General features: G+C 44.4%; 1 protein-coding gene across 2 annotated transcripts in view; it reads left to right on the forward strand.

Moving 5' to 3' along the window:
• Positions 1-20,963, forward strand: part of KMO (kynurenine 3-monooxygenase) — an 850,240-nt gene that overhangs the window by 599,180 nt on the left and 230,097 nt on the right. For both annotated transcript variants that reach the window (XM_069767942.1, XM_069767941.1), the window contains exon 10: positions 19,546-19,693. In XM_069767942.1, coding sequence (XP_069624043.1) covers positions 19,546-19,693 — 148 coding nt within the window. The remainder of the gene's footprint in view (positions 1-19,545; positions 19,694-20,963) is intronic.

A 20,963-nucleotide genomic window follows, 5' to 3' on the forward strand; every position in this document is an offset into this window, starting at 1 on the left:
TCACATTTGAAGTCATTTTGAGGGGTCTATATGAGAGAAAATAATGAAGTGTGACACCATTCTAAAAACTACACCCCTCAAGGTTCTCAAAACCACATTCAAGAAGTTTATTAACCCTTTACGTGCTTCACAGGAACTGAAACAATGTGGAAGGAAAAAATGAACATTTAACTTTTTTTTGCAAACATCTTAATTCAGAACCATTTTTTTTTATTTTCACAAGTGTAAAAACAGAAATGTAACCATAAATTTTGTTATGCAATTTCTCCTGAATACGCCAATACCCTATATGTGGGGGTAAACCACTTTTTGGGCGCACCGCAGAACTTAGAAGTGAAGGAGCGCCGTTTGACTTTTTCAATGCAGAATTGGCTGGAATTGAGATCGGACGCCATGTCACGTTTAGAGAGCCCCTGATGTGCCTAAACAGTGGAAATTCCCCACAAGTGACACCATTTTGGAAACTAGACCCCTTAAGGAACTTATCTAGATGTGTGGTGAGCACTTTGAACCCCCAAGTGCTTCATAGAAGTTTATAACGTAGAGCCGTGAAAATAAAAAATCGCTTTTGTTTACACAAAAATGATCTTTTCGCCCACAAATTCTTATTTTCACAAGGGTAACAGGAGAAATTAGACCACAAAAGTTGTTGTGCGATTTCTCCTGAATACGTCGATACCCCATATGTGAGTGTAAACCACTGTTTGGGCGCACAGCAGAGCTTGGAAGTGAAGGAGCGCCGTTTTACTTTTTCAATGTAGAATTGGCTGGAATTGAGATTGGACGCCATGTCGCGTTTGGAGAGCCCCTGATGTGCCTAAACAGTGGAAACCCCCCACAAGTGACACCATTTTGGAAACTAGACCCCTTAAGGAACTTATCTAGATGTGTGGTGAGCACTTTGAACCCCCATGTGCTTCACCGAAGTTTATAACGTAGAGCCGTGAAAAAAAAAAATTGCATTTTTTCTACAAAAATGATCTTTTTGCCCACTAATTTTTATTTTCACAAGGGTAACAGGAGAAATTAGACCACTAAAGTTGTTGTGCAATTTCTCCTGAGTACGTCGATACCCAATATGTGGGGGTAAACTACTGTTTGGGCGCACGGCAGAGCTTGGAAGAGAAAGAGTGCCGTTTTACTTTTTCAATGTAGAATTGGCTGGAATTGAGATCGGACGCCATGTCGCGTTTGGAGAGCCCCTGATGTGCCTAAACAGTAGAAATCCCCCACAAGTGACCCCATTTTGGAAACTAGACCCCCCATGGAACTTATCTAGATGTGTGGTGAGAACCTTGAATGCCCAAGTGCTTCACAGAAGTTTATAATGCAGAGTCGTGAAAATAAAAAATATTTTTTTTTTCCACAAAAAAGATTTTTTAGCCCCCAAGTTTTTATTTTCACAAGGGTAACAAGAGAAATTGGACCCCAAAAGTTGTTGTACAATTTGTCCTGAGTATGCTGGTACCCCATATGTGGGGGTAAACCACTGTTTGGGCGCACAGCAGAACTCGGAAGGAAGGAGCGCCGTTTTGGAATGCAGACTTTGATAGAATGGTCTGCGGGTATTATGTTGCGTTTGCAGAGCCCCTGATGTACCTAACCAGTAGAAACCGTCCACAAGTGACCCCATTTTGGAAACTAGACCCCCCAAGGAACTTATCTAGATGTGTGGTGAGAACTTTGAATGCCCAAGTGCTTCACAGAAGTTTAGAATGCAGAGTCGTGAAAATAAAAAATATTTTTTTTTCCACAAAAAAGATATTGTAGCCCCCAAGTTTTTATTTTCACAAGGGTAACAGGAGAAATTGGACTGCAATAGTTGTTGTCCAATTTATGCCGAGTACGCTGATGCCCCATATGTGGGGGTAACCCACTGTTTGGGTGCACGGCAGAGCTCAGAAGGGAGGGAGCACCATTTGACTTTTTGAGCGCAAAATTGGCTGTCGTGTTTGGAGACCCCCTGATGTACCTAAACAGTGGAAACCCCCCAATTCTAGCTCCAACCCTAACCCCAACACACCCCTAACCCTAATCCCAACCTGATCCATAATCCTAATCACTAACCCTAACCATAATCACAACCCTTACCCCAAAACAACCCTAATGTCAACCCAAACCATAACCCTAATCAAAACCCTAAATCCAACACACCCCTAATCCTAATCACAACCATAACCTTAACCCTAATCCCAAACCTAACCCTAATCCCAAGCGTAACCCTAATGCCAACCCTAATCCAAACCCTAACCCTAATCCCAGCTCTAACCCTAACTTTAGCCTCAACCCTAGCCCTAACTTTAGCCCCAACCCTAACCCTAGCCCTAAGGCTACTTTCACACTTGCGTCGTTTGGCATTCCGTCGCAATCCGTCGTTTTGGACAAGAAACGGATCCTGCAAATGTGCCGCAGGATGCGTTTTTTGCCCATAGACTTGTATTGCCGACGGATCGTGACGGATGGCCACACGTCGCGTCCATCGTGCACTGGATCAGTTGTGTTTTGGCGGACCGTCGACACAAAAAAACGTTCAATGAAACGTTTTTTTGTACGTCGCATCCGCCATTTCTGACCGCGCATGCGTGGCCGTAACTCCGCCCCCTCCTCCCCAGGATATAGATTGGGCAGCGGATGCGTTGAAAAACTACAGCTGCTGCCCACGTTGTGCACAATTTTCACAACGTGCGTCGGTATGTCGGGCCGACGCATTGCGACGGCCCCGTACCGACGTAAGTGTGAAAGAAGCCTAACCCTAAATTTAGCCCCAACCCTAACCCTAAATTTAGCCCCAACCCTAACCCTAAATTTAGCCCCAACCGTAGCCCTAACCCTAACCCTAGCCCTAACCCTAGCCCTAACCCTAGCCCTAACCCTACCCCTAACCCTACCCCTACCCCTACCCCCAACCTAACCCTACCCCTAACCCTAACCCTACCCCTAACCCTACCCCTACCCCTAACCCTACCCCTAACCCTACCCCTAACCTTAACCCTAACCCTACCCCTAACTGCTGTTCTCCTGCCGGCCGGCAGATGGAGACAGATGACGGGCGCACTGCGCATGCGCCCGCCATTTTCTTCTGCCGGCGGCCAGGAGGAGCAGCAAGAGGATCCAGGGACACAGGTGAGTATTGTAGGGTCCCCGTATCCCCCTATTTCTCTGTCCTCTGATGTGCGATCACATCAGAGGACAGAGAATTACACTTTACTTTTTTTTTTTTTTTTGCGGTCGCCGGTAAACAGTTAATTACCGGCGATCGCTAAACAGGGGTCGGTAAAACCGACCCCGATCATGCTCTTTGGGGTCTCGGCTACCCCCGGCAGCTGAGACCCCAAAGATTCTCCCGGTGCCCGCCGGCGGGCGCACTGCGCATGCGCCCGCCATTTTGAAGATGGCGGCGCCCACCGGGAGACACGAGGAGCATCGGGGGAGATAGGTGAGTATTGGGGGGCTACCTGGGACCCCTTTTCTCTGTCCTCCGATGTGCGATCACATCGGAGGACAGAGAAATTAAAAAGAGATAGCATTTTTTTTTTTTTTTTTTACGATCGCCGGTAAACGGTTAATTACCGGCGATCGCAAATGCGGGGTGGGTTAAAACCCCCCCGAATCATGTTCTCTGGGGTCTCGGCTACCCCCGGCAGCTGAGACCCCGGAGAAAATCGGCCTCTGGGGGGTGCTATTCACTTTTTCCACAGCGCCGTTAATTAACGGCGCTGTGGTTTAAGTACCCTTAGCGGCCGCCGTTAAAAGGCGTATCGGCGGTCGCTAAGGGGTTAACCCTTTAAGGAAAGGGGGGATTTCCATTTTTGGGTTTTAATTTTTTGCTCTCCTTCTTCCCAGAGTCATGTCTTTGTTATTTTTCTGTCAATATGGCCACATGAGAGCTTGTTGTTGTGTGATGAGTTGTACTTTTGAACAGCACCATTAATTTTACTATATCATGTACTGGAAAGCGGCAAAAAATTCTAGGTCCGGTGAAATTGCGAAAAAAAGTGCAATTCCACAATTTTTTTTTTTTACCTTTTTCACTAAATGCTAAAATTGACCAACCATTATGATTCTGCAGGTTATTGTAAGATCGTAGATACCAAACATTTATATGTTCTTTTTTATTTAAGTGGTGAAAAAAATCCAAAGTTTGTAAAAAAAAAAAAAAAAAAAGCGCCATTTTCCAATACCCATAGCATCTCCATTTTACGGGATCTGGAGCTGGGTATGGTAAGGGCATTTTTATTAATGCCATTTTGGTCTAGATGCGATTTTTTGATCTCCCATTAGGCTACTTTCACACTAGCGTTTTTCTGCAGACGTCGAAATGCGTCGTTTTGTGAAAAAACGCATCCTGCAAAATCTCCCGCAGGATGCGTTTTTTCCCCATAGACTTGTATTGGTGACGCATTGCAACGGATTGCCATACGTCGTGTACGTCGTGCGACGGATGCGTCGAAATTTGGCGACACGTCGTCTGGTAAAAACGTAGATTGTAACGTTTTTTGTCTCCGCCTAAAAAGCGTGTCACGACGCATCCTACGGCATGCGTCGTTGGCTACAATGGAAGCCTATGGACGCAGGATACAATACGTTTTTGTACACTGAGCATGCTCAGATTCAGGATTTTGTAGCAAATTCACCAGACAACCCCAAATCTATATAAACCTGGCCTGGGCCTTCAACCCCACATATGCCAGCAAGACCCAGAGAAGAGAAGAAGCCTCCAGAGAAGAAGAAGCCTCCAGACAGACTCCAGCCTGCCAGCAAGACCCAGCCTTCAAGACCCAGCCTGTCAGCGAGACCCCGGCCTGTCAGCGAGACCCCGGCCTGTCAGCGAGACTCCGGCCTGTCAGCGAGACTCCGGCCTGCCAGCGAGACTCCTGCCACCATAGAGCCAGTGTGAGTATTGCCCTTTTTGTGTGCGTCTGTGTGCATGTGTCTGCATGTCCATTTGTGTCTGTATGACGTACTGACTACAGCAAGAGCTAAAAACCTGAATATAGCCAGAGGCCTGCCATCGTCCTGCAACAGCCAGCGTCCAGATCCACCCTGAGGCCTGCCACTGAAGAGATCCATTTCCAGCCGGAGGCCTGCCAGCATCCCAAACAGTGTGATTCGTGCCTTTTTTATGTGTGTATGTGTGTGTGTCTGTATGTGTCTTGTGTTTGGGTCTGCCTGTGTGCCTGTGTGTTTGCAAAATGTGCGTTTGTGTGTGTGCATGCACCTGTGTGCTGTCAGGCATGTGTGTGCGTGCGTATTGTTGATTGCATGTGCATGCGTCCGTGCAGCATGTGGTTTCAATGTGTGAGCGTGTGTGTTGTGTGTTTTTTTTTTTTTCAGTTTAAAATTGTTGTTTTTTTTATTGTTAATCTGATGTATTTTAGTGGTCTGTGCTGCATGTGGTTTCCATGTGTGAGCGTGTGTGTTGTGTGGTTTTTTTTTCAGTTTAAAATTGTTGTTTTTTTTATTGTTAATCTGATGTATTTTAGTGGTCTATGCAGCATGTGGTTTCAATGTGTGAACGTGTGTCTTGTGTGTGTATTTTTTGTTTCTCTTTAAAATTGTTGTTCTTTTTTTACTGTTGAAACCATTCACTGTTGATGTACTTGTATTTAAAATAAAGGGCAGTTTAGCTCCTAATTGTGATGTAAAAAAAAAAGAAATTAAAGAAGAAATTAATATAATGTGTTAAAAAAATGCCCGTTGTATTGCAGCGCCCCAGAGACCTGGTCGTTGCAGTAGTGTCGCTCTGCCACTAAGGAGAGTGATGGTACGTCTGATGGCACTAAAGGAGTTCACCTGACCAGGTATCACCAGCACACATTACACTTCACACTCCGGCCACTAGGGAGAGCAAAAGGTTTTATTTATTAGGCCACTCCTCACACTGGTAAAACTAGGGGTTGGATAGGAAGTTAGGACAGAAGCTGACTGGGTTTTGCCCAAGCAACATCCCGTGGCAGGGGGTGTTGCGGGGAGGATTCAGGGGAATCTCTGTCAGGCGTGGGAACCTGGCAGAGACTTAGTGACAAGAACAGAACGTAACGGAACCACGCCTGCACTACCTTGCGGTGGTATCCTTAGAAAGGACACAAAGCGAAGGATATTGTGGACAGTGAGAAACGAGATCAAGCACACAGGAGAACCAGTAGGAGTTGTGCCCCGAGAACGGCAACATCCTACTGAGGCGCGTAGCCGGTGGCCAGAACACCGAGGAAGTAACTGACTCTATGCCTTACTTCAAACTCCGCAGGACAGTTAATTATAGGTTGGCTCTCTACCTTACATCACCTAAGCAGACATAGGGGGCAACCGTGGAGAGGGGCGTCTCTAGGGTCCCGGAAGAGCTCCGAGCCTACCCGTCAAACGGGTGCATCCTAGCCATAACCAACTTGGGGGACGGAGAATAGAAAGAACGAGAAAGAACTAGAAAGAATGAGAACAGAAGTCGTGAGGACTATCCCGAATGCTCAGCAGGGAAGCACTACAACACACAGGCACTAGTGGTAGGCAACAATTTCCACCTGCAAAGGGAACTCTGGATGTGCCTTCGGACCGGCCGGTCTCAGACAGCCCTGTTAATTGTGCTCTGGATTGAGGATCCTGAAGTCACCAGTAAAGAGGTAAAGAGACTGCAACCTTGTGTCCTCGTTATTGACTGCACCTCACACCATCGCCACCTACACCACTGGGAAGCCCTGGGGACATACTTCACCTGTGGGAAGGTATACCATCTAGCTGCCATCACATCACCCCAGTGGACCCCAAGCAGCATCAGTCACCCTGACCGAATACCACAGGTTGCGTCACGAAACTTTGACAGACTTGTATCACCTTTTATTGGACGCCCCATAGCAGGGTCACGGACCGGGTCCAGCCACCGTGACAACCCCAGAACTGAGACAGAGAGGACCGGTACCGAGTAACCCGTCTGGGGGCGCTCCAGTATCATTTCAGGTAAAGGTAAATTTAAAACTGGTGTAGATACAAATGGCCACACATGCAATACAGAGTTGGTTGAGGTTTTTTTTTTTTATAAAGGTAATTTTGAAAAGGTTTTTTCTGGGTGGGGGGAATTTTTCAAGAGGTATTTGAAAATCATATATGTGGTAAATACATTTGAAATGGTGGGTTGACATTTCAATTCCTTTTTTTTTTTTTTTTTTTTAGGGGGTGGGTGGAAATGGTTAAGTGGATCTGGTGTATTTGTTTTTGGCTTTGGGTGTTCGCCTGCATGAACATTGCTCACAAAATTTGAGCAGGGTGATTATCGTAACATTACCTAGTTCGGGTGGTGGATCTAACTATAAATTCTTTATACCTACAAATCCACCAGGTACCCAAGCCAGCCCACAGAGACCACCCAGACGTGCACACATCTGGAATTTTTACTTAAGTAAGTTTTGAAGACCCTAAATCTGCCAAATCAATGTATATAGCAGTTTACAAGTGTCTCTTTACTTACAGAGCCAACAGGACCACAGCCACCTCTGCCATCCCACAGGACCAGGGACCAGACACCTCTGCCATCCCACAGGGACCACCCAGACGTCCAAACATCTTCAACTTTTTCCTTATGTAAGTATTAAACACCCTAAATCTGCCAAATCAATGTGTATAGAAGATTACAGGTGTCTATTTACTTACAGAGCCAACAGTACCACAGCTACCTCTGCCATCACACAGGACCAGGGACCACAGCCACCTCGGCCATCCCACAGGGACCACCCAGACATCCAAACATCTTCATCTTTTTCCTTAAGTAAGTATTAAAGACCCTAAATCTGCCAAATCAATGTGTATAGCAGATTACAAGTGTCTTTTTACTTACAGAGCCAATAGGGACCACAGCCACAATGTCCTCTTCTGACAGCTCTCCACCAGAGCAACAGCATGTATCGGTAAGTTACCAAAAATTTTAAAATGGTTTTGTTTTTACACTTTACATTTATGTTAATCACTACATGCATTATGTTTAAACAGGAAACTGAAGCGGCCGAGGGCCTGTCAGAAGGGGACGAGACGGGTGGAGAGATGCAGATAGCGGAGGAACAGAGTGTAAGTTGTGGTGAAAAAGTTGCTTCACACATCAAAGTGCACCCAACACAAAAATGATCTTCATACATCACTGTACACATAAAACATGTGCCTACATTAAAGATTATTTTCCTTTTTTTCAGTCTGCTGCTGCTGCCGAACCCGAACACCATGAAGGTCCTCCCAGCCGCTCCCAGAGTCGGCGTCATCGCCGCCGCGGTCGGCCAGCGGTGAGTTTATTTTTTTCTTCTATTGGCAGTTTTTTATTTCCGTGTACTAATTATTCTTTTCTTTATTTTCACAGTCTTCACAGCGTGCTCCCGAAACAGATGAGAAGGAGGGCATTAATGTGGACAGCCTCATTGAGGAGGTCTGCGAGCGGGAGCCGCTGTGGAACATGGCTGACCGTAGGCATGCTGATACCCATGTCACCCGTCGGCTCTGGGAGGAAGTGTGCCAAAACCTGTTTCCGAGGTGGGAAGACCTTCATCCAAGGCAGCGGAGTAAAGAACGTAAGTATTCACTTTTCAGTGATGTTTTGAGCTGAATGTAATGTATTGTAATTAACAATTTTTTTTAAATTCATTCTTGTCTTCACAGGTGATAGGGTTAGGAAGCGGTGGCGGTCACTCAGGGATTGCTTCAAGAGGGAGTTTAACAAGGAGATGCAGGCCCCGAGTGGCTCAGCAGGAAGGAAACGTAGATATAAATACGCCCCTGCCCTGACCTTCCTCAGGCAAACCATGCTGAGTCAAGTGTAAGTATTCAACAGCCCATTAAATAACCATGTTAACCTGTCCAACCTTGTTTGGTTTCAGTCAGGGCTTTTTCCTATCAATATATTAATTGTTTTTGTTTTTTCTTTCACAGCACCTTCAGCAGCCATCGGGCGCCTGCATCGACCTCGGCGCCCTCTGGAGCGATCTCTCAGGAGTCCGCCACCGAGGGCCACGTTGGTAGGCTCCACACCTCTGACCCCTCTGTCCCATCCACTTCCACCGCCCCATCCCCTTCCACCGCCCCAAGCACTGGTGCTTCATTGCAGCCTTCCTTACTTGCATCTGATGCTCAACAGTTAGCGTTCCCTTTACCACACCCCTCTGATCCTGCCACCTCTAGACCACTATTAGGTTTGTGGCGGCAGCGACAGAGTGGTCAGTAAAGGAGCTATGCTCCTGAATTCTTACATCTGAATGCATCCTTCCAAGGATCTTTCAAAATTTTGGGAGAACAAGTGACTGCTGGTTTCAACATGGTGCAAGCACGCATCAGTGAAATCAGCAGGGAAACCAGCAGTCGCTTGGATAGGCTGCATTCAGATGTAAGTCAATCTCCAGCCAACCTTTTATCAATCCATGCTCAAGAGCATGGAAAAGCTTTTTTTTGAGCAGCAGATGCGGGTAATGAAGAGCTGCCATGATGCTCTTCTTAAGGCCCTGTCCGAACCCCAAACTACCCCCACACCTCCCCACACAGCCACTACTACATTGCCACCCCAGGCCCCATTTCCACACCACGCCCCATCCCAGGCCCGATTTCCACCCCAGTCCCCCCATTACCAAACCCAATCCCAATTTCCACCCCAGTCCCAATATCCACCCCAGTCCCAATATCCACCCCAGTCCCAATACCCATCCCGGCCCACAAACCAAATGCCTTCCCCACTGTTTTCTTCCTTGCCCAGCTTTTCTTCCCCATTAAGTAAACCACCTACCCCAACACCACCCCCATATGGTCAGGTTCCTGCTCCCCCCCCCCCCCCTTCCACTGCACCCCAAACCAGCACGCTTTCCCCCCTACCGACGTGGTCCAACCTTCCAGCCCCTTCGCTACTATCTCCACCCCCCACTTTCAAGACCTGTAATGTTTTTTTGTTTGTTTGATGCCATGTAAATATCTTTCTAAAAAAAAAAGTTAAATATATTTTTCTGAAAAAAGTTATCATAAATAAAAAAGTTTATTTCTGAAATAGAGAAAATGTTTTCACTAAAAAAAAAAAAAATTATTGTTTTTTTATTTAAACTCTACTTTGTGTCTGTGCTTTCATTTAGGTAAGCTGGTATGGTAACTAATCAAAGGTAAAAAAAAATTCAACACCACACGTTAAAAGGTATAACATATTGGGTTTATTACCAAGAAAACCACACTTTTTGAAACTGATTTTTTTTGGGGGAGTAAACACAATTTGTACAGAAACAAATCCATGAAACATTACATAAAGATGTCACACAATTGTGTCTTGCCATGGAACCTGACCGACAGGTGACACAAAATACTCCGCAAACTGGTCCCTCATTCTTGTAACAGAACCAGCGGAGCGAACGGAGCTGCTGCGGTAATCCCACAAGGTTGTCTCCAATTCTTCATCATCAACCGAAACTGGCTCCTTTGAAAGAACAAATTATGGAGCACCACACAGGCCTTCACCACCTCGTCAACAGTTTGGGTGTGCAGTTTGATGGCAGTGAGCAGAACTCTCCACTTTGCAGTTAATAATCCAAATGCACACTCGACCACGTGTCTGGCTCGAGTAAGGCGGTAATTAAATACCCTTTTTGTTCTTGTTAAGTCTCTGCTACCATATGGTTTAAGGCCGGTTTCACACGTCAGTGGCTCCGGTACGTGACGTGACAGTTTCCTCACGTATCGGAGACACTGACTCACGTAGACACATTGAAATCAATGTGTCTCTGCACATGTCAGCGTGTTTTCACGGACCGTGTGTCCGTGTGCAAAACACAGAGACATGTCAGTGTTCGTGGGAGCGCACAGATTACACGGACCCATTAAAGTCAATGGGTCCATGTAAAACACGTACCGCACACGGACGCTGTCCGTGTGCAGTCCGTGTGCTGTGCAAGAGACAGTGCTACAGTAAGCACATGGTGCTGAAGCCGCCATTCATATCTTCTCTACAGCTGCGTTCGCTGCAGAGAAGATATGAATAATCCTTTTTTTTTTTCTCGTGTTTAAAAGAAAGATCCCTGTCCCCACCCCCCTCCCACCCCCTGAGCGTCCGCCCGCTGTTATTAAAATACTCACCTGGCTCCCTCACAGTGTCCTGTCCTCGCCGCACCTTCTCCTGTATGAGCGGTCACGTGGGGCCGCCGATTAAAGTCATGAATATGCAGCTCCACCTCCCATAGGGGTGGAGCCGCATATTCATTACTGTAATGGGCGGCCCCACATGACCGCTCATACAGGAGAAGGTGCGGCGAGGACAGGACACTGCGAGGGAGCCGGGTGAGTATTTTAATAACAGCGGGCGGGCGCACAGGGGGTGGGGACAGGGATCTTTATTTTAAAGTGCTCTGGATGAAGCTGCTCCTCCTATACATAAAACAACTCGGCACAGACGGCAACAACCGTGGCACACGCTGCAAACACGTTTCCTGCAGCGGTGCTCCAGGTGCGCAGAACGTCTGTGGAGAAAATCTAATCTACCCGAAGATTTCATCCATTATAAGTTCATGCTAAAGACATACAATTCTGCCCTTCACCTCTCCAAACAAACCTACTTCAACACCCTCATCACCTCCCTGTCCAATAACCCTAAACGTCTCTTTGACACGTTCCAGTCCCTACTCAACCCAAGAGAGCAGGCCCCAACCACGGATCTCCGTGCTGACGATCTGGCCAATTACTTCAAAGAAAAAATTGACCACATTCGACAGGAAATCATCTCCCAATCTCTTCATACCATGCACTGTCCTCCCTCCCCCACTGCATCTAGTTCACTCTCTGACTTTGAAGCAGTTACAGAAGAAGAAGTAAGCAGGCTCCTTGCATCTTCGCGCCCGACCACTTGCACCAGTGACCCCATTCCGTCACATCTCCTCCAGTCCCTTTCCCCGGCTATCACCTCTCACCTAACAAAAATATTCAACCTTTCCCTCACTTCCGGTATTTTTCCCTCCTCATTTAAGCATGCCATCATACATCCATTACTTAAAAAACCATCCCTCGATCAAAACTGTGCCGCTAATTATAGACCTGTCTCTAATCTTCCCTTCATCTCTAAACTCCTCGAACGCCTGGTCCACTCCCGTCTTACCCGCTATCTCTCAGATAACTCTCTTCTCGACCCTCTTCAATCTGGCTTCCGCTCTTTACACTCTACTGAAACTGCCCTCATTAAAGTCTCTAATGACCTACTAACAGCTAAATCTAATGGTCACTACTCCATGCTAATTCTCTTGGATCTCTCTGCAGCATTTGACACTGTGGATCATCAGCTCCTCCTCACTATGCTCCGCTCCATCGGCCTCAAGGACACCGTTCTCTCCTGGTTCTCCTCCTATCTCTCTGACCGATCCTTCACTGTATGTTTTGCTGGTTCCTCCTCCTCTCACCTTCCCCTTACTGTTGAGGTTCCTCAAGGATCAGTCCTAGGCCCCCTACTCTTCTCGTTGTATACTGCCCCTATTGGACAAACAATCAGTAGATTTGGTTTCCAGTACCATCTCTATGCTGACGACACCCAATTATACACTTCTGCTCCCGATATCACACCGACCTTTTTAGAAAACACCAGTGATTGTCTTACCGCTGTCTCTAACATCATGTCCTCCCTCTATCTGAAACTAAACCTGTCAAAAACTGAACTCCTCGTGTTCTCTCCCTCTACTAACCTACCTTTGCCTGACATTGCCATCTCCGTGTGCGGTTCCACCATTACTCCAAAGCAACATGCACGCTGCCTTGGGGTCATCCTTGATTCTGACCTTTCATTCACCCCCTACATCCGATCACTGGCTCGCTCTTCTTACCTGCATCTCAAAAACATTTCTAGAATTCGCCCTTTTCTTAATTTCGACTCTGCAAAAACTCTGACTGTTTCACTTATTCATTCTCGTCTGGACTATTGTAACTCTCTACTAATCGGTCTCCCTCTTGCAAAACTCTCCCCGCTCCAATCTGTCCTGAATGCTGCAGCCAGGATCATATTCCTCACCAACCGTTACACCGATGCCTCTACCCTGTGCCAGTCATTACACTGGCTACCCATCCACTCCAGAATCCAGTACAAAACTACTACCCTCATCCACAAAGCACTCCATGGCTCAGCACCACCCTACATCTCCTCCCTGGTATCAGTCTACCACCCTACCCGTGCCCTCCGCTCCGCTAATGACCTCAGGTTAGCATCCTCAATAATCAGAACCTCCCACTCCCGTCTCCAAGACTTTACACGTGCTGCGCCGATTCTGTGGAATGCACTACCTAGGTTAATACGATTAATCCCCAATCCCCACAGTTTTAAGCGTGCCCTAAAAACTCATTTGTTCAGACTGGCCTACCGCCTCAATGCATTAACCTAACGATCCCTGTGTGGCCTATTTATAATAAAAAAAAAAAAAAAAAAAAAAGGTTCCTCGCATCATGTTCTCATACACTTTATGCAGTATTAGCCCTCTGTGTCTGTACTGCTACATACTTAGGCAGGTAACTGGTTCATGCAGCTTTACATGAACACCTGAGCCTTACACTATGGCCGGTCCGAATAACTAAAGCAATTGTTACCATCCACCTTTCGTGTCTCCCCTTTTCCTCATAGTTTGTAAGCTTGCGAGCAGGGCCCTCACTCCTCCTGGTATCTGTTTTGAACTGTATTTCTGTTATGCTGTAATGTTTATTGTCTGTACAAGTCCCCTCTATAATTTGTAAAGCGCTGCGGAATATGTTGGCGCTATATAAATAAAATTATTATTATTATTATTATATAAACACGAGAAACAAAAAAAAAAGGATTTTTCATATCTTCTCTACAGCAAACGCTGCTGCGGAGAAGATATGAATGGCGGATTCAGCACCAGATGCAGGGGACAGTGCTTATCTCTAGCGCTGTCTCCTGCACGCTCCGTGTGGTACCCAGTGGGCACACGGGCGGCACACGTGTGCCGCACGTGTGCCACACTGATGTGCCACAGAAACGCATGGGCACACGGACACGGATAATTCCGGTACCGATTTTTCCGGTACCAGAATTATCTGGACGTGTGAGACTGCCCTAAGTAGGTGTGGCGATAACTGGAAAGCCTCATCACCAACACATAGGTATGGCATGGGTGGTTCAGTTGTTCCCGGGAGTGGTCTGGCTGGCGGGAAATCGTATGCATCTCCATACAAGCAACAGCCTATCGGAGAGTTTTTGAACACTTGGGAATCGTTGGACCGGCCATAGACTCCTATGTCCACAGCCAGGAATCTGCAGTTGGCATCTGCTATAGCCATTAGTACGATAGAGAAGTACTTCTTATAATTGTAGTACTCCGATCCAGATCCTGCCGGTTTTGCAATGCATATGTGTTTCCCATCGACGGCACCAACATAATTTGGGAAATTGCGAAAATTTGCCAACAGGTCTGCGCTTGTCAGCCAGATGTTCATTGTTGGTTGGGGGATATACTCCTGCTGCAAAGTGTCCCAGATCGCTCAACAGGTCTCTTTCACTATTCCGGAAATAGTAAAAATCCCAAGCCGGAATTGATAATGGAGTGACGTCAAGGATTCACCCGTAACAAGGAAGCTGTGAAAAAAAAATAAAAATGTTAAAATTAAATTGCACAGACCAACACCTTTTTTTTTTTTTTTATGGTAAAGTTTCAATAAATGGCACTGTGGAAAGTTTTGTTCTGACAGGACGCACAATAAAAACTGCATTGAACAGAAAACAGTTGTATGGCCAGAAACAATAAAAAAAATTACATGCTGCAGAAAATGCAGCGCAATATTTCAGCGCAATATTTTCTGCTGCATGTTACATGACATTAAATCTGAGCAATGAAATAAAAAAGAGGCAGTGTAATTGCCAGAAACAATAAAAAAAAATTACATGCTGCAGAAAATGCAACGCAATGTTTCAGCACAGTATTTTCAGCAGCATTACATGACATTAAGGCCGACGTCACACTAGTGAGTTTTACGGATGTATGAGCGCATAAAATACGTCCGTAAAACACGCCTAACAAACGTCCCAATTATTCTCTATGCCCCTGCTCCTATCTGCCGTATTTTACTGATCAGTATTATACGGCTTTCTACGGCCGTAGAAAATCGCAGCATGCTGCGTTTGTCACCGTATTGCGCAAAAAAACGCCAATGAAAGTCTATGGAAGCCCCAAAAATACGGATTACACATGGACCAGCAGTGTGACTTGCGAGAAATACGCAGCGCTGTTAGAGAGAAAAGCCGGCAATTCAGTGTGGTGTACAGTAAAATCACACTGACAGCTTACAGTAGAATAGGTAGAATAAATGTGTACACATAGAATAGGTATATATATATATATATATACTAGATGGCAGCCCGATTCTAAAGAATCGGGAGTCTAGAATCCATATATACTTTATTTATTCAAATGTAAGAATAATACAATTAATAAATAATAGTAAGAAAGAACAAAAATAATAGGCAGTATATGGAGAAAACACCAAACAAAAGTTCAAAATTGGTGTGAAAATGTCACTGAACCACTTCACAACTAAATATATATAGTTTTGGTAAATGGTATTATCATTTTTTTGACGAAATTCGGCAGGAGCTTGAAGAGCAACGTCATTGGGCCCGCCTCCACGCAGTAGAAACTTGCTGTGAGGTAAAAATTCAAAAATCACACCAAAATGGCGGGCAGAGTGTGTCACAGTACGGCACGTTTCTGATTGGTCGCTCGCAGCAGGCGGCAACCAATCAGACACTGGACACTGTTGACGTCACTTATCTCCAGACATTAGCTCCGGACATTAGCTCCGGACATTAGCTCCGGACATTATCTCCGCACATTAGCTCCGGACATTAGCTCCGGACATTAGCTCCGGACAAAGCCACGGAAGTTGGCACAAATTGCAGGAAGTAGTATTCTAGGCAATTAATCTCCGGACATTAGCTCCGGACATTAGCTCCGGACATTAGCTCCGGACATTAGCTCCGGACAAAGCCACGGAAGTTGGCACAAATTGCAGGAAGTAGTATTCTAGGCAATTATATATTAGATATATATATATATATATATATATATATGTCAGTGAGACACATATATGTATATATATTATTATTTCATACAGCGCTAGATAGCTTTAAAGCCGGTAATTCAATTACCGGCTTTTGCTATCTCCTTCCTAAAACCCGACATGATATGAGACATGGTTTACTTACAGTAAACCATCTCTTATCCCCATTTTTTTTGCATATTTCACACTACTGATGTTAGTAGTGTCTATATGCAAAATTTGGCCGTTCTAGCTATTAAAATAAAGGGTTAAATGGCGGAAAAATTGGCGTGGGCTCCCGCGCAATTTTCTCCGCCAAAGTAGTAAAGCCAGTGACTGAGGGCAGATATTAATAGCCTGGAGAGGGTCCATGGTTATTGGCCCCCCTGGCTAAAAACATCTGCCCCCAGCCACCCCAGAAAAGGCACATCTGGCACTATTCTGTCACTTGGCCACTCTCTTCCCATTCCCGTGTAGCGGTGGGATATGGGGTAATGAAGGGTTAATGCCACCTTGCTATGGTAAGGTGACATTAAGCCAAATTAATAATGGAGAGGCGTCAATTATGACACCTATCCATTATTAATCCAATAGTAGTAAAGGGTTAAAAAAAAACACAAACACATTATTTAAAAGTATTTTAATGAAATAAAAACAAAGGTTGTTGTAATATTTTATTCAACGCTCAATCCTTCTGAAGACCCTCGCTCTGTAACAAAGAAAAAATATGAGGGCGCCCTCATATGAACTCGAGCCTGGGAGCTTTCTGGGAAAGTTCCCACGCTCGAGGAACAACCAGCAGAGGGCGCCTCACCGCAAATGAAGGTAAATATAGGTCATTGACCTACTTTACCTTCATTCCCCGGGGTTTTGCTGCCAGGAGCACCGCTGCATTAACAGAGCTCCTGGCTGCAAAATATTTTAACCCCTTCAGATGGATTTACATCGTGGGACATTACAGATCTTCGGAAGGTATGTATATTGTTGGTTTATTATTTTTTCTTTGTTACAGAGCGAGGGTCTTCAGAAGGATTGAGCGTAGAATAAATTATTACAACAACCTTTGTTTTTATTTCATTAAATTACTTTTAAATAATGTTTGTGTTTTTTTAACCCTTTACTAGTATTGGATTAATAATGGATAGGTGTCATAATTGACGCCTCTCCATTATTAATTTGGCTTAATGTCACCTTACAATAGCAAGGTGGCATTAACCCTTCATTACCCCATATCCCACCGCTACACGGGAATGGGAAGAGAGTGGCCAAGTGCCAGAATAGGCGCATCTTCCAGATGTGACTTTTCTGGGGTGGCTAGGGGCAGATGTTTTTAGCCGGGGGGGGCAATAACCATGGACCCTCTCCAGGCTATTAATATCTGCCCTCAGTCACTGGCTTTACTACTCTGGCGGAGAAAATTGCGCGGGAGCCCACGCCAATTTTTTTCGCCATTTAACCCTTTATTTTAATAGCTAGATCGGCCAAATTTTGCATATACACACTACTAACATCAGTAGTGTGGAATATGCAAAAAAAATGGGGATATGAGATGGTTTACTGTATATAATCATGTCTCATATCATGTCGGGTTTAGGAAGGAGATAGCAAAAGCCGGTAATTGAATTACCGGCTTTAAAGCTATCTCGCGCTGTATGAAATATTAATATATATACATATATGTGTCTACTGACACATATATATATAGACAGTATATATGTTTTTTTTTTTTTTTTTTACACATGGATCCCTTGTATAGCCGTATGTCGGTTTTGCAAGCCTGCGAGAAAAACACGCAGTACGGATGCCATACGGATTACATACGGAGGATGCCATGCGCAAAAAACGCTGAAACACCCTGCCTACGGAGGAGCTACGGACCACTATTTTGGGGACTTTTCAGAGTATTACGGCCGTAATATACGGACCGTATTGTCTTACGCTGAGTGTGATGCCGGCCTTAATCTGAGCAATGAAATAAAAAAAAAAGAGGCTTACCGCAGTGTCACCATCAGCAAGCCTAATCCGTGTGTCCTGCTTCTGGATGACATCCCCAAGTATTTCCAGCAAATAATCAAAATACTCCTGCCTCATCCGAACATAATTGTAAAATTTGTCTGGGTTCTGCTGGGATAAAGATTACCCAAGGCAAAAGGGTGGCCAGGAACAGTCCAGGGGAGGGCGATACGCGTGGGGCTGCTTTGTCCCTAGTCCTGCTGGCGTGCCGGTTTACCCCTGGACTGTTCCTGGCCACCCTTTTGCCTTGGGTAATCTTTATCCCAGCATTTGCTGGGGACGCTATTTGGCGGTCCTTTCTCTGCTGTTAGCATGTTATTTTGGGACTATTTTCATAGCCCAGTGAGTCTGAGTAAGACACCTATAAGTGTCCCATGAGCCGCATAGGTTACTGTTTATATTCAGGCACCTTTTTGGGTCAGGTACCCATCGCTACGTATAGGGTGGTGCAGGGTGTACATTCTCTAGCCAGCTTGGTATTTTCAGCTGACCATATACTGCATAGTCCTTACTTTATCTGGGGTATAGGCAGGGTTACAGCATTGCAGGTTTGTACATTTATTGTGCTTTATACATAATATTGTACCTTGCATTTATTGTTATGGACAGGGCTTTGTGCTTGTTGTTTTTAATTATGTTTTATGTGGTGTTTCAATAAAATCTTGTGTTTTTCAATATCTTGTTTCTTATTTGTATATGTGGTGTGCATCATTGGAGTGATACCTGTTTCTTTGTTTGCATGTTAAATGCCACTGTCTCAGTTTGGCAGTGGCATTTAACATGTTAACAGCTGGGGGTGCATCACGATTCCACCCTCAGTTGTTAGGGGTACATGACAGCTGATCAGATCAGTTGTCATGTACTGGAAAGGGTGCAGGTTCATCGCCAAAGCCCGTAACAAAGAGGGATGACGGATATATCTATCATTAGACGTTAAGGGGTTAAAACAGCATGAAAATCTAAATTTTCTTAGGTTAACCCAGTATTTGCAAGGGATATTGTTTCAAACATCTTGGAGAACTAACACAGATCTTCTGTGTATGTAGGCCCAAATCCTTATGTCTCTTTACGTAGAGTAATTCCACACAGACTCAATATTGAGATCAAGGCTGTGTGTGGGCTGTATCATCACTACCAGTTCCTTCCTCTTAATAAGAACAAGTGTACCTCAGAAATTATGGTTTGATTTGGTTTTGAAGGCACAGGGTAGTCACACCAAATATTGATTCTATTTTAATTCTCTTTTTTTCATTAATTTGGCATTTTGTTGATTAATAAAAATAAACTATTAAGACATCTATGTTTGAAAGCATTCATACTTTGCTGCATGTTTTACACACAGGAGTAATAACTTTGCCCAGTACTGTGTGTGTTATTGTTTTTCTTTTTTTGTTTTCAAAAGACAGGTTTTTTACATGACTTAGTACTCCCACATAGTATATAGTCATGATTTCCATTATTAATTTATTATTATTGAGCTAATTTTATATTTTTTTCCACTATTTTCATAAGGGACAACTTGAAAACAGATTTTTTCCTGCTTCCACCACAAGCATTGATTGCCATTAAATGTTCAACGTTTTCCTTGGAAAGTAAATGTGTTCTAATGGGTGATGCAGCCCATGCTGTTGTGCCTTTCTATGGACAAGGAATGAATGCTGTAAGTAACAATCCTGTAGCAAAATAATACATTGAGCAGAACTTGCTATTTTCGCTCACCACACCTTCAATGAATTCACCCTGAGCAGTCGGCAGCCAGAGAAAGCGATGAAGAAATCTGTCAGGAATCTGTTTTACTTGAAATCATATATTGTTTATGTAATCCATGTGCTCAACCCGTTAGTGACAGAGCCAATTTGGTACTTAATGACCGAGCCAATTTTTACAATTCTGACCACTGTCACTTTATGAGGTTATAACTCTGGAACGCTTCAACGGATCCCGCTGATTCTGATATTGTTTTTTCGTCACATATTGTACTTCATGATAGTGGTAACATTTCTTCGATATTACTTGAGATTATTTATGAAACAAACCGAAATATGGTGAAAATTTTTAAAATTTTGCAATTTTCAAACTTTGTATTTTTATGCCCTTAAATCAGAGAGATATGTCACGAAAAATAGTTAATAAATAACATTTCCCATATGTCTACTTTACATCAGCACAGTTTTGGAAACAAAATTTTTTTTTGTTAGGGAGTTTTAAGGGTTAAAAGTTGACCAGCAATTTCTCATTTTTACAACACCATTTTTTTTTAGGGACCACATCACATTTGAAATCATTTTGAGGGGTCTATATGATAGAAAATAACGAAGTGTGACACCATTCTAAAAACTACACCCCTCAAGGTTCTCAAAACCACATTCAAGAAGTTTATTAACCCTTTACGTGCTTCACAGGAACTGAAAAAATGTGGAAGGAAAAAATGAACATTTAACTTTTTTTTGCAAACATTTTAATTCAGAACCATTTTTTTTATTTTCACAAGTGTAAAAACCGAAATGTAACCATAAATTTTGTTATGCAATTTCTCCTGAATACGCCAATACCCCATATGTGGGGGTAAACCACTGTTTGGGGGCTCCGCAGAACTTGGAAGTGAAGGAGCGCCGTTTGACTTTTTCAATGCAGAATTGGCTGGAATTGAGATCGGACGCCATGTCACGTTTAGAGAGCCCCTGATGTGCCTAAACAGTGGAAACCCCCCACAAGTGACACCATTTTGTAAACTAGACCCCTTAAGGACCTCATCTAGATGTGTGGTGAGCACTTTGAACCGCCAAGAGCTTCACAGAAGTTTATAACGTTGAGCCGTGAAAATAAAAAATCGCATTTGTTTACACAAAAATGATCTTTTCACCCACAAATTCTTATTTTCACAAGGGTAACAGGAGAAATTAGACCACAAAAGTTGTTGTGCGATTTCT

The sequence above is a fragment of the Ranitomeya imitator genome, chromosome 5 (assembly GCF_032444005.1).
Source record: "Ranitomeya imitator isolate aRanImi1 chromosome 5, aRanImi1.pri, whole genome shotgun sequence".
Classification (NCBI taxonomy): domain Eukaryota; kingdom Metazoa; phylum Chordata; class Amphibia; order Anura; family Dendrobatidae; genus Ranitomeya; species Ranitomeya imitator.